General features: G+C 32.0%; 2 protein-coding genes and 1 non-coding gene across 10 annotated transcripts; 2 read left to right on the top strand and 1 right to left on the bottom strand.

The window, feature by feature from the left end:
- Nucleotides 1–3,298: 3,298 nt before the first annotated feature.
- On the bottom strand, nt 3,299–3,372 carry TRNAN-GUU (transfer RNA asparagine (anticodon GUU)). Its single transcript has one exon. It is a non-coding gene; the product is annotated as a tRNA-Asn (tRNA).
- Nucleotides 3,373–6,000: 2,628 nt separating this feature from the next.
- Nucleotides 6,001–7,256, top strand: LOC108320070 (uncharacterized). Its single transcript, XM_017551410.2, has 2 exons — nt 6,001–6,485; nt 6,942–7,256. The coding sequence occupies exons 1-2, from the start codon at nt 6,172–6,174 to the stop codon at nt 7,021–7,023; spliced, it is 396 nt and encodes a 131-aa protein (XP_017406899.1). The 5' UTR covers nt 6,001–6,171; the 3' UTR covers nt 7,024–7,256.
- A 1,117-nt stretch (nt 7,257–8,373) lies between these two features.
- Nucleotides 8,374–13,118, top strand: LOC108323590 (cytochrome b-c1 complex subunit Rieske, mitochondrial-like). Of its 8 annotated transcripts, XR_008245658.1 has the most exons (6): nt 8,374–8,480; nt 8,746–8,834; nt 10,611–10,927; nt 11,019–11,116; nt 11,986–13,031; nt 13,104–13,118. XR_008245658.1 is itself a non-coding variant. In XM_052869492.1 (5 exons), the coding sequence occupies exons 2-5, from the start codon at nt 8,746–8,748 to the stop codon at nt 12,014–12,016; spliced, it is 549 nt and encodes a 182-aa protein (XP_052725452.1). In that variant the 5' UTR covers nt 8,375–8,480; the 3' UTR covers nt 12,017–12,434. The 8 variants fall into 8 exon arrangements, 4 of the variants coding, with proteins under 4 accessions (XP_052725452.1, XP_052725454.1, XP_052725451.1 ...); XM_052869492.1 differs by lacking the exon at nt 13,104–13,118 and having other exon boundaries at nt 8,375–8,480; nt 8,746–8,848; nt 11,986–12,434; XR_008245659.1 differs by lacking the exon at nt 8,746–8,834 and having other exon boundaries at nt 8,399–8,480.
- The last annotated feature ends 1,571 nt before the right edge of the window (nt 13,119–14,689 follow it).

Raw genomic sequence — 14,689 nt, 5'->3', positions numbered from 1 at the left:
GAGATTTTTCTTTTGTTCACACTATAGATGTATTCTTTTCGAAAGAGTGATATAGGAGTTTTCGAGTTTACTTTACACGTAAAAATTGTAATTTGAACGGATACAAGTTTTGAACTTTAAGAAAAAGGCTGAATATGCATTTGTTGAATTGGTATTTATTGGAAACCTTTTTTAGAGTTGTTTTTGCTAAAATATGAAGTGATGAGGTGAGATTAAAGTAAAAGAGTACTTTTTTAGTAATTTTTATTTTATTTCATTGGGTTTCGATGCTTATCAGATAAGTTATACTTTATTTTTTTTAGAACAATTTTTTTGCTTTACTTTAAATTGATTGGATTATTGTCCTTTCTCTTTAGACCTTTAATTAGTAGATGATGAAAAGGAAGAATTTCGCTCAAATTAAGTTGTTCATCTTAATTTTACTTTGGTATCTCATTTTGTTCCATTTGAAATATGCTAATATGGTGGTGATAGGTAAGGATTTTGTATAGTTTCAGTTGTGTGATGATCCCTTTCTCTTTTGGTTTAGTAACTTGTCTATGAAATTACTAGTTTTTTTTTTCATACCCTCGTACTAAATCAATGAAGTAACATGTTACATGGGTTGACACTATCAGTGTAAAGTAAAGTTGTGCATCAAAATTAGTCATTGATCCAACAATGTCTTAGGTAAAAAAAAATTGAATCAAGTGACAATTTAAAACAAAAGAAGCTCTCGTTTTAAATATTGAGATCGTACTTTATGAAAATTGAAACAGATTAATACCGTATAAAAAGAAAGGTAAAAGATTATTGTCTTAAAATGTTATATTCAAAATAGGGGTTTGATATCATTGACCAAGATAAATAATAAAAGTATTGTGTATAAGATAAATAATATATAATGATAAATATTAAAATTTGTGTATTAAAATTGATATTTTGATTTATTTATATACATGTGTTCATAGTTAATTAATATTAAATCTTGGTCTTGACGTATTTTTCTAGATAATCAATAATTTATATCACATAATCTAAACCTTTAACATATATATTTTAGGATTTTTTAATCGTTGTGTCTTCGTCTTTATGCATATATAAACACTTTTGTCTAATATTTTTTATGTTAACTTTCTCTTTCATAAATCAAGAAACTAGTGCCTTTAAGCTTTTTTGTCAAAAACAAAGAAAATAAATTCAAAATCTCGTGTTTAGATATTACTCAAACAAAATTTATCCAAATTTAATATTAGGTTAGTAATATAATCTTATATCAATATCTCTTTGTTTTTGTGTTAGGCAAATATATAATTAATGAGTCTAGCGAAAGATAAAAATTCATTGAAGAGATAATAACAATGAAACACAAATCCGATTCATATAAGAGATTGACACAACCTTCAATCCAAAATCTTATTTTATATAATGTTCAACTTTCTTATTTTTATGTAATGTGGGACTTAAAAATATATTTAGAACCTATCACTAATCAATATATAATATTTTGGAACTGAAATATGTATGATTAGCATAAATGTATAACTAAGAGTCGTACTTCATGGTAGTAGCTTTGCCAAAATCAATGGTTGAAAATTGTTTTCCATACAAGTCAATGTGTGATGACAAATATTTATAATCTCTTATTGAAAGTATGCATTATGGCTATAAAGTCCTTCATTTTTTAATATGATTAAAAAAATCATTAACAACCATATCTTAGCTTATTAAACCATTTAATAACCAAAATAAAAAATGTTTAGATAAAACACAAACTGAAAAAATATATTAAATATTTAGAAACTTTTGCATTATATCTTAATCTTCACAACAAAACTTACTACTGCATCACAAAAATCTCTCACCTTTACGAAATCTTCAACAAATCCCTTTGAATTAAAAGTTAGGATTCTTAAAAAGGTAGTATTATTTTCACCCAACAAAATTTCACACAAACTTTACATTCATTATTTTACTTTTCTATCTCTCTTTCTTTATAAATACAAAAATTAACTTTTCTAACAACTAAGAGTAGGTTGTTAACTAGTGTCAAGAAGAATTTTCCTTCTTGAAATCCACTATATTTGTTAAGATCAAGTATTTGAATGAAAACACAAAAATCAATAAAAAAAATATGTGTACATTATTGACTGTAAAACCAATGGCAAGTGCATCGGTTGCAGCGTAATAAGTGATAAATATTTTTCTCGTCCTAAGAGACTTGTGCAACACTTAACAACTCTCACAATTCACAACTCAATTAGACATAAAGATATCAACCACTCAATAAACTCTTTTTACATTTTTATCTAGCAGTGGTGTGCAAGGAAGTGTAACATAGAGTATTTACAATTTGTTGAGACAAGAGTTCAAACACTTCATTCTCATGCATCAACAAACATCTCAATTTCTTATTCTTGTCAAGTTCTTATAACTCATCAAGTTCTAATTCCTTGAATCTTCAACAAGAAACCATGCATTAAGTTCAAAAGTCTTAAGATTATTAATGAATCATGTTCTATCCCTAGATATAAGCTCTGTTAGGTATTCAATTTCAGTTCTAGGTTCAAGTCACACTTCTCAATACATCAAGAACCACAAATCAAGTCATGGATAATCAAATCACAATAAACATTAAGCATAGAAATTAAATAATAACTCTGAAATGGAAAATCATATGCATTAACATCACAAAATACATAAGATTCAGTTTATTAGATCTAATCTCAACAAATAAGAATAGAACATGGTGGAGAACTTAGGGTTCTACAAATTGAAGAGATAAGAAAAAAATTAAAAAAAATATATTTGTCAATGCATGTTAGTAGAAGAATTGAACTTATAAGTTCTTTTACTTTTCTTTATATTTGTTAGTATTTATTTATCTCTTTGAATTCTATTATATTATATTATTGTTTTGTCGTTATGTTATTTGTTGTATACAACCGATCAATATTTGGTGGACAAGACTCAAGTTTAATTTGTTATGATGAAAAATAAACTCTAAAAAATAAGAATGGTGTGGATTGACAAGTATGAGATCTTTTGCATAGATTGGTTAATAAATCTCACATATAAATAAAGAAGAAAACATTTATATATTTTAAAAAAATTAAAAAGTGAAAATACTCAACTATTTTAAGAAAACTTAAATTATAATATTCTTTTGTTACCTGAAGCTAATAGAATAGCAGCAAAAAGAAAACAAGATCACACAGCCCGTTCGGATTGGGGTAAGGCCGTGTATACAGCGATAAGCACCCAACATAGGCCCAAGAAAAGAAAATAGAAAAAAAAAAGTGCCTAAAACCCAAAAAAACGCTAGAAGGAGGGCTTGAACCTCCGACCTTGTGGTTAACAGCCACACGCTCTAACCAACTGAGCTATTCCAGCTTGTTGATTATGCTATCAGATATAAGTATAATATACAAAATATAAGGATAAACACTTTTTCTCTTTTTCATCTCCATGTGATTTATGGAATATGTAGAAGTTTTTGAATTAGATTAAGCAATTGCAGGTGCATAAATTTAATTTCATTATCTGCCCTTTAAAAGAAAAATTTTGCAGCTTAGAGGGCTTGTGATGAGGAAGTTCATAATCATAATTCATGTGTTGTGTCCTGTTCTTGGGTCCCTCATGTACAACCTACATCATAGCCATCTCTTACTTGTTCAATATAGCTATACTTCATTGATTTTTACTGTCATCACACTATTCATTTTACTGGTAAACACACCTGATAACCATTTATGGAACATGGACAAACTGATCAAGCAACTCCTACATTAAAATTTTCACCAAACAGGAGTCTAACCTATGAATCAGTGAAGAAGAATATAGTGAATAAAATAAAACAAAATCACTTGAGACCAGATAGAATATGCTTTTAAAGTTATTTCATTTATTGTTCTTTTACATTCCTCTGTATATAAACAATATAAACAATAAAGTATAATAACTTTACTTTCTGAGGAAAATAATGAATTTTTTATAGCTTTTTTTTCTGTAAGCAGATAATAGTGCATAATTGTTTATAGCTGTCGATGTCTTTTTCATTTGATCTGATTCAATTTTATAATAAGTTGATTGAATGGGGGGCAGTGGAAAGAAACAAGAGTAGGGGATAGGGATTTATCATTTAGTAGGTGAGTGCATGTGGGCTCACAATCTTTCTGCTCCCATCTTCTGATCCACATTCAACATGTGCATAAGATTCTTATAGCCCCCCAGATGACCCTTATGCTTCTCTACGTTGCTCATGACAGTAAGTCTACACAAAAATTCAAAATTTGAAGCATCCAACTACATTCATACTTACTATGTCACAAACCACTAAAACCAGTTTTTGTTTTTTATCATGGTAAGGGACTACAGTAGTTTCAAAGATTGCTATGAAAATCTTAAACTTTGTAAACTGGAATAAATAAAATACACTAGTACTTCCCTGGATAAAAAATGCTGTTCCTAAAGACTAAAATAAAAATTTAACTAGTAGTTATACTTGAAGAGTTTCCCGTCATTAACTTGTATATAAAGTTTTTTCTTTTGTTTTGTCTTAGAAATCTTATTCTATTAGTTTGTCTTGGAAGATTGAGGGACTTAAAGTTCAATTCTATATTTGAATAAGATTATATCATATTTTAATGAAATTTGGTATTTGTTAAGTTTATTATTCTATATATCACAATGCTGCTGGTATATTCCATTATTTATTAATATTAGTTTCATATTTAAAATATACATTATTAAACATAAAAAGTTGTTGCGAATTTAAGTGAGTTTAAGTCTTACATCGGATATAAATGAGTAAGTAGAGCATTATATAAAGATGAAAGACTCGTTAATTCATTGTTTTTAAGGTTTTGAGTAAAAAGTGGTGTCAATCCCTTATATAATTAAATTCAGATTTCATTAGAATTTATGTCTTCTCAGTAAACTTTCTTCTTAATACACCCAACAAAGTGGGTTGAAAATTCTATATTAATTATAAACATGATTAATTTATAGATTTTATAAGATTGAGTTTGTCTTAAACTCTGATCCTTACCAAGATGAACTAAGATGTAAAAGGAATCCAGCTATAGATTAACTAAGGCAAGCTAGAAAAAAATAACACCAAGACCAAGGAAGGTGCTGAATTTTCTTTTAGCTAACGACACTATTCTCTGGTTCAGCCCTTGGTGAGTTAGAGAGACACGACAGATTCCCAAGTCCCCACACAAATACAGCGTTAGGTGTGGTTTGTGGAGCTGTGATTGTACCAAATTCACATGCCCCCATCCTCATGATTTCTTGCTCTTTTTGCCATCGCTTAATTTCTTTTTACCTTTTCTTTCACACCGTTTCTCTCGAATGTTTCCGTTACTGAATGGTTTACAAAGACATTATTCCAAAGAATTGCTTGGCTCATGTTGTGTCTTTTTCTTCTCTCCTTTCCATTACTCTAATCCTCCATTCAGAAAGGGCGGGTGCATGTCCTCATCAATCCCATTTTCTCTAACATTGATTGGAAAATTGAAAATCTTTATCTTACCCTTTTATCATGATATGGTTTTGTATTTCCAATTTGTATTATGCAATATCCATTAACCCCAAATTCATAATCTTTTCTCCCTTAAATATGTAATCAGCGTACAAAAACATGGGCTGAAAGATATCAGTGTTACTCTTTACTGGGTGAAAGTTTCAGTTCAGTAAAAGAAAATATTATTTATCTTTAGTGATTGATGTTATATCTGTCTCTTACCCTAAAAAAATAAGGAATCAATATCTCTGTTTCATTTTTTCAAACTAATAATTGATAGTAATATGACGATTTCCTACTAATAATTCAGTTCATTGATTTTCAGATTTGGCTCTATACCTTACACCGATTGTTCTTTTGTCACTTACATACGGCTACTTATTTTCTAATCCATACTGTTAACTCCAATTAATAACCAGAATAAGACAACGTACCATGTGATATAATTAATGACAGATTAAACCAACACACATTTAAAAAGGCTGTGAAGAAGAAAACTTTGAATGAGAGTTACCCTTTTACAGCATAAGATACTATGCAAAAATGGTAACAGCCTAAAGGCACTATAGGCTCCTCAAACCAACTCTTAGCCAAAGAAAATAATTGAGAAGATAAAGAAGCATATACTCACACATACACACACACACCTCAAAAGGAAGGATAACATGTCAAACTCCACTCCAATGGAAAAGGATCTCACAATGACAGTGCAGCGTTCCTCATACATGCCGGGGTGCATGATGTCCCCTTCGTGCTTGCCAATCCACAACGAGTTCCAGTACTCAAGAATCCACTACTGCAGCAGCCCCAGAAAGAGGGTGAGAAGGTGGAAGAACATTCTCAGAAAGTTCATGAGGGAGAGCAAGACCTTGTGTAGATCCAAACCTATATCATTTCAATATGACCCTGTTAGCTACTCCCAGAACTTCGATGAGGGTTGCCATCTTGATGAACCAAGACCAGGGTTGCAAGATGTTAGGTGGGATTTACATCATTGATTTTATGTAACTCTGGTTTTTACCTGTTTAGGATTGAAAAGAAGGACATTGAAATGACCCCTTTGTTTTGACACATGCCATCTTTTAGGTAGTGTATGGCACAAACAAGTTCTTCCTTCTTCAAAATTGTATATGGTGTATCTCATTCACATTTGTCAAAGTACCGTAGTTCTTTTAATTGAAAACTTTTTTGTATATATATTGGATCCACCAGTAGTACTGATTGAGATGCATTAATATTACTTTACTGTGCAATCTTGTGATTGCTTCAATTCTGATAGTTCTATGTGTGGTGCTGCTTTGTTCTACTGGTGGGATTCTTCAAAAACAATGAAGCAGTAATTTGCTGTCTGTGTTTTATCGCATCTGGCAGTTTGTAGTCAGTGAACTAGAGTATGTTTTATCAACTAAGAAACCCCCTTGGTATTTTTCATTAGGAGAAAAAAGGGCTCTGCAATTGAATTTTTCTCTTTGGATTATGAAGACAGAAGAATGCAGATTCTGGGGTGTGCAATTTAAATGCCTTTTTAACAGAGAAGGCATGAGGACTATGATGTATGGTTGGTATATTTATTGTGGCTTCAAAAAGCCACCACACTCTTAACTGAAATGAAATTGTTTGAAGATGTGTAATACGTTTGAAAAATTGTAATGAGGCAAGCATGTTAACTTGTTTGTTTGTGATTTTGATCATGTCATTGGGGTGTGGTTGTGGGGTATATATTTATTTATTCACATGTACAGAAAGAATATGCTAGTGGTATTGACAATTATCATGTACATAAATCTGAACTTTTCTACTTTCTTTTTTGTGGTTTTGGGTAGCATAGTTGCACTTCACTTAAGTTTTTCTTGCTACTCTAACTCATAAAGGGACAATTATTTCAAGAATCAGACGCTGATATGAAATTAGAAGTATATTGAAACGAAAAGAACAATCTTAGGAACTCATGCTGTAGAAGAAAAAAAATGAAAAGGAGAAAGAAAGAATATGAGGGCCACCTAACCGATTCTTTTCACCCTGTGTTTTCTTTAAATTATAAAATGTTTATAATCTTGTCTAGGTACATAGAAATGATTATAAATGGTTAACTTTTAGAAAAAATATTTAATTTATTAATGGAAAAGCTTTATATACTAAAAAAATATCAAAATTCAGCGCATATTTTGTGATAAACTCTCATAACAGTTTTATACTTTATTCATTTATTATAATACTTATTTTGTTTTTTTTTCTTATTTTTCTCTTTTTATTTTGTAAATAATATATTAAGTTAGCGTAACATTATAATTTTCATTTTATTTTGTAAACCCAACTAAATTAACTTAATAATAATTATCTTTTTATCAAGATATATCCAAATTAAAAATTTAACATAATTATAATATAATGTTACATATTGATTTTATAAAATTAATTATATTTAGTTTATAAATAATAAATGATAAGTAAGTCTAATATAAAGTATAGTTATTTTAAGTTTAATATCTCTTTTGATTATTATTTTTGTCCATTTTGTTTAACGTGGGATTCGACTTTTTTGAGTATTTCACAATTTTCGTAATTTTTGTTTAATTTGATCATTTTCTATAACGACATCTAAATCGTTAATGACATAGTGTCCACGTGATCAATCAGTAAATAAATTATTAGTTTTTGACATACATGATTAGGATTGGCAAAAAAACTCACGTCCGCAGGTATCCGCGGATAAAATCCATTACGGGTAATTGGTACCCGCAGATAATACTCATGGGTAACGGATAATTTAGTACCCGCTTATTATCGGGTTGGATTCGGGTGTCATGGTATCCGTACCCGCGAGTATTCGTTACCCGTAAATAAACTTAAATTACCTTATTATCTTTAGGTTTAAGTTGATGAACTTTGTATTTTATCTTCTTTTACTTGTGCGGCTGCCATTTTGAACCAGAGGCACTTACTAAGCAGAGGGATCCACGGTTGGTCAAGAACGGTAATCTACCTTCTCTTTCAACTATCTCTTTTTTTTTTTCTTAATTTCTTCTTGTTCTTTAGTTTCCCCGATGATGTTTGAGGTGTTTGAGTGGGTGGGTGTGAATTGTTCATGGGTAGTGTTTTCGATGAATCCCTTGTTTCCTATGTCTATGAGAATCTTCATGAGATGGAGGTAATTTTGACTTCTTTACATTAACAAACTCTTAATTTTATCCTTGAGAATTTCATGTATCTTAGTTTTAAATTTGATCTTTTTTTCTCAGATGCAAAAAATTAGGAGACCAATGGTTGACTACATTGAGAAAGTTCAGAAGCTAGTTACACTAACCATGAGAACAATCTTGGTGGATTGGTTAGTAGAAGTGGGTGAGGAGTACAAGCTTCTCTTGGACACTCTTTATCTCTCTGTTTCTTACATTGATAGGTTTTTGTTAGTTAATTCTCTGACTAAATCAAGACTTCAGTTGTTGAGTGTTTCCTCCATGCTCATTTCATCATAAGGCTGATATCCTGTTTTCACAAGTTGTTCAATATTTGTTCTCTTTAACTTGCTTAAAAAAAATTACATTATGTCTTTTTACACTACAATAAAAGTAAGTATTAGTGAAGGCTTATTACCGACGGCCTTCGTGCCTTCGGTAATGTATTGGTAAAATTGAATAGCGAGGGGCTTTTGCCCTACGGTAATGCCTCCGATGTTTTAAGTTCAAAATTTGAGTACATGTTGCTCAAATTCCCCAAATTTCCCAAAAGCAGAACTCTTTCCCTTATTCGTCGAACTCACTCTTGACTTAGGGTTGCATCTTTGGTGGCAGTCAGCCGGTTCGACGCTGCGGTTTGACGGCACGAGTTTGTTGGTATGGACGCTGACGGAGGTTCGTTGCTGGGTGGCGCTCTTCCATTCCCTACCCTCTATTTGAAGCGGTTCGTTGGTTTGAAGCTTGAGGCTGTCGCCCTAAGGCAGTTTGAAGCGGTTGCTGTTGTGGACGCTGACGGCGATTCGTTGGTGGCTGGTTTGCGGCTAGGGTTTGTGTTTTGGTCCTTGTGAGTGTTGCGATAGTGGTGGGGGTTGTTGGGGGTTGGCGTGTTGAGGGCTTTGCAGTGAAGTGGTGTTGGTTTGGCGACTTGGTTTGGGATTGGGTCGTGGATGTGTTGTCGGAGATGTCAAGGCGGAGAAGGAGGTGGAGGGAGGATATCTGCTGCGAAATCTCGCCAAAGAAGTCATTGTGGGAGAGATAGAGGAGTTCGAGCGGTTTTCGTGGAGGTCGAGGAAGCGGAGGTACACTAGTGGGGAGAGATAATCAATTGGACCACAGAGGTTGAGGGAAGGGAGGAAGAGGCCCACCACTCTGCCGTTTGGGTTCCCTTCTCATTTGTCTCCCTTTATGGATTCATTCGAAGCTTTGAATGATTTTTTTCGCTCGTATTTTTTTTTGTTTGGATGCTTTTTTATGCTTATGATCATTTGTAAAGCTCAAATTTTTATATGATCGATGTACTTGTGGCTGATTTACTTAAGTAGGTTACAACATTCGGAGGCAGTTCACCTTTGTGGATTGCGACGTTCTTTGTTCCCTTTGGATGATAGTTTTTGGATTTTTCATGGATGTTTATTTCTTAGAAGATTATGTGGGATTCGTTCTCGTGTTTTCCTCTGTTATTTGATATCTTGATTTTGTTTGGTACTTTTTTTTCTTCTCTTTTTAATTCTTGGATGACATTTGGTTGGAGTTTTCTGTATTCCACTGCTTTGAGGAAATTTATGCAACCTCGTTGTAGCTAAATGTTTCAAGGTCATATGTTCCCTGTCTATACAATTTTAACCCATTCTGATTAAAGGTAACTTATTCTGCTTCTATGATGGAAGTTTAGTTGCTTTCTGATGACATTACCACTCTTGTGTCACTGGATGAATACTTTCTTGCAAAGTATTCTTGAATTTGTTATTCCTTAAGAAGATTTGTGTGTTACGGTGGGCCTAATATGCTGCTGTATGTTATGTTAATTTAGGGTTTTTGGTTTTGTAGTTTTAATTGAGCTTTGTGCATTTGTTGATTCTTTGGGTTATGCTCTTAGTTTTAACGCTTACTTTTTCATGGGTTAATTGGTTTAAGTTTATCTTGTCCAGGTTATGCTATTGATTCTCTGTTCCACCCTAAAGAAAACAGCCTTATTCATGAAATTCCTGCAACTGTTGCGGCTGTTAAAAACCCTTCTTCTAAGCTGGCAAATAGTGTTGATATTGCATCTCTTTGTGATCCCAATCAGGATGCTGAGAGAGTAAATAACCCTGAGTGGTTTATTGTGATTGGGGTGTGCACACATCTGGGTTGCATTCCCTTGCCAAATGTTGGTTACTTTGGCGGATGGTTTTGTCCATGCCATGGTTCCCATTACAATATTTCTGGCAGAATTAGGAAGAGACCGACACTCTACAATCTAGAGGTACCATGAACATTACACCCTTAATGTTAGCCTGTCGTTGAAAATTTAATGCTTTCCCTAAGAAAACACTCATTGCCTTGCACAACACTAGGTGATTTCTCCTAAAAGTTTAAGCAATGTTGTTCTTGATGCACCAGAGGCATGCAAGCTACTGAGTGTTGTTGTAATTGCTTTGTCAAATTGTTCAAGGTAACTATTGTTCCTTGTTTTTTTAATGTTTAATTAGTTGAGAAATTTACAATAACTTGTGTGCATGGGCACATCTATTTTGCATTTGCATTTTATGTCTCACTACTATTAGTTACTAAAGTGCTACTTGTTAGGATATTTGAGTTTATGTAGTCTCTTTTATATGAAATAAATTACACTTGCGCCCTCAGTATTTATCTGAAATAAAGTTTCCCACGTTCTTCCTGGTTCCAATCCTCTTCACTTGAAAACAAAATGGACATCTCAAAGTTCAATAAATTGACTATGCTTGGTGTGTTTAATTTGAAAAGAAAGGTGGGATTTTAGATGGAGTGAGAAGGAAAACGTGGCATGATTGGAGAGAATGAGTGATTGAAGAAGGAAAACGTGGCATGATTTGGTATAAATGTGCTTAACTTCTCTCTGTTCAAAGTTTTAGATTGATAAAAGTAAAAAAATTTATGATAGATAAGGAAAACAAAACTCGTATATATATATATATATATATATATATATATATATATATATATATATATATATTAAGTCTTAAGGTTTTATTAAAAACTGTATTAGGTCTCTTTTCACTATTGAAAATGATTAACTAATTTTTTATTCCAAAATCATGCATTTGGAGTAAAGTTGTTTGACTTTTTATTTGATGAACTTAAAGTTTAATAATCTTTAACAGGTTCTGCTACTAATAAAGTATTATATATTACATTATGTTCTTATAATTATTTTGGTATTAATAAACGTATAATAAACGATAAAAAAAGTTGAAGCTATAGATTTTGGTATTAATTAAAATGTTGAAGGATTTGGAAACACTTTTACTTTCTCTTTTTATATAAGTGATTTTTTTGGTGCAGATGTTGCAATTTGGCTGCAAGGAAGGGATGAAACACTTGTTCTGTAAAAGGATGGGAAGGATTTAACAAGTCTTCAACTACTTTCCAAAATGCCACAGGTTTTTCAGAGCCTGAATCAGTTGGGTCTTTTTGAAGAGAATCATATATCACTGTACTTTCCCTATAACAATGGAAATGATGTAATGGAATTAGCTTTGTCTTTGGAGAAGTTGGTGACTGAGAAACTTCGAAATGTGCATAGTGTAATGCCTTTTCAGCTGTTTTCTTATTTAGAAGTAGATTTTAAATGTTTTTCCTATGTACTGAAGTGTAAGAAGTTGTAGTGTTGTAATTTTGTGACAACAAGTATCTTATGTAAAACACTACAAGTTGTAGTGTTGTGGCAGCAAGTATCTTATGTAAAACACTACAAATATATTATGCAATATCATTTGATATCTCGTTTTCAACTGTCCTTCTCCAGTAAAAATATCAGTGGTTAATTTGATTTGATGTCATCAAAAATTTCATAATCTAAACTAGTGGAAGGAAACTAGGGCCTTTATGCTTCGGTAATTACAGAAGGCTTTTGCCCTTCGGTAATTACTGAAGGTCTTTGGCCTTCGGTAATTACCGAAAGGCAAAGGCCATCAGTAATGGTTAGCGACAAATGATTTATCGACGGGCAATTGACCGTCGTGAATCCGTCGGTAATGCCTATTACTGGCGGCTTTTTTGCTGTTTCAGACGGACGTAGGCCGTCGGTAATGCCCTTTGTTTTGGTAGTGTTAATATGTAGCAAATATGAGAAAATAGATCCACCTTGTATGAACGATTTTTGCAATATCACTGATTATACATATCCACCTTGTGCGATGCTATTTTATTTTTGGGAGTACCGCATTGCTTTCTTGTTAGTGATTTGTCTTTTTTTCAAATCTTTGGTTTTCATGGCTAATGACTATATATATAATATATATGTATATATAGGTTGTTAAGATGGAAGCTCACATGCTAAAGTCATTCAACTTTGAAATGGGAAATCATGTTGTGAACACCTTTCTTAGGTAAGGGCCTAATATTGTGAATATGAATATTTCACCTCTATTGACATGAAATTAATTGAGTGTTTTGTTTAGGATGTAGGGGTCGAGGACTGCACCTTCACACTTTCTACTACTCCTTCTCGTCTTACATGGGGTCTCTTTGATAATATTTCTTAGTCTTTCTCTTCTTCCAAGTCCAAGCTGAGCGAGTAGGTACTTGACAAAGGCACTCCGATGCTCAAGTCAGTTAAATATATCGATCGATTGTCACAGTTAAGTCTTAAATGCTTAATAAATGCAATCACCCACCTCCTTACCTTACCTCTATATTTATAGATTTCGAAGTGGGCTTTTGATTAGGGTTGGTCCAATCACGACTTAAGATTTCATAAATATGTTTTGCCTTGTTAATCATGCTGGATTTATGAAGAGTAATTTGCATTGTACTTACCGATCAATCAGTCTTGGAACGGAGACTAACCGATTATATGGTACAAGCCCTCTCAAGCCTGTTTAGGAAGGTGTTCACAGTTGTGAGCAAGTTGACCTGTCGGTCAATGTAGGGGAGTACGTTAACCGACCGGTTATATGGTACATTATTTATTCAAAAGGTTTGTTGATGTTGTTTCTGACAATGAAATGGTAAGTTAAACTACTCCACTCTGTCTTAAAAGCTTCATTGTGCTTCACCTATTCTTATTCATTGTCTTAAAAAAGCTTCATTGTGTTATTCATTAATTACTTTCCTTTTATTTGTTATTTCGGACTCCAAAGTCTACATGGTAACTATGTTTCAAAGACATGGTGGCATGTGTCCAAATTGTTTAGGAATGTCAAACCATACAAATTGGAGTAAAATATGAATTTTATCCAGAATATGAATTTGGTAATATTACAAACTCTAATAATTCACAAGATCAACATGGTTGAACTTAGCCTGAGCCGATATTGACTCAGCCTGACTTAGGTCTCAATCAACACGGTCTCATCGTAACTTAGTTTTATGTGGATTTTTTTTGACTTGGATACAAACAAACTCAGCCTAACCTAGGCATAAGCCAATTTAGCTTAACTTAGGTTTTACCAATTCATATTGACATAGACTTCAAAATTATCTACCAAGTAGCATAAACTAAGTTCAATACAGCTCAACTAAACATTAAGTAAGTTCACTCGACCTAATAGAAATTAACTTGAACTTGAACTCAATCCATTGATTTTAACTCGACTTAACTTTTATTTAAGTCAAAATCATTATCTTTTAAATTAGGAATAAAATTGATCATAGAAAAGGTAATTTTCTTGATGTTATATTAAATCTCATTCTCCATTTTATATTTTCAAAATTCCTAAATTAATATTTCCTATATATACATGGTATTTTTTTTATTGTGATAGTCAACATACTTTACAAATTAAAATATTGTACTTTTAAAATATAGTATATATTAAAGAATATTCTATGTATAAAATATTTGGATAACATTAATGCATTTCAAAATATATATTTATAGGTGAAACCGGTATAAATATTCATGTCTGTTAAAATAAAACTGAATTATACAATTATCATTTCATAAACCGATTTTATAATTTTAAGTTAGAAATACATTCACAACATACTCCACATTTGTTAAACCAAAAACAAACTGACTAAGAGAGACTTTAACAAATAGGAT

The sequence above is a fragment of the Vigna angularis genome, chromosome 10 (assembly GCF_016808095.1).
Source record: "Vigna angularis cultivar LongXiaoDou No.4 chromosome 10, ASM1680809v1, whole genome shotgun sequence".
NCBI classification, from domain to species: Eukaryota; Viridiplantae; Streptophyta; class Magnoliopsida; order Fabales; family Fabaceae; genus Vigna; species Vigna angularis.
Note: the sequence above shows the minus strand (reverse complement) of the source record. Positions and strands in the feature narration are given on the sequence as shown.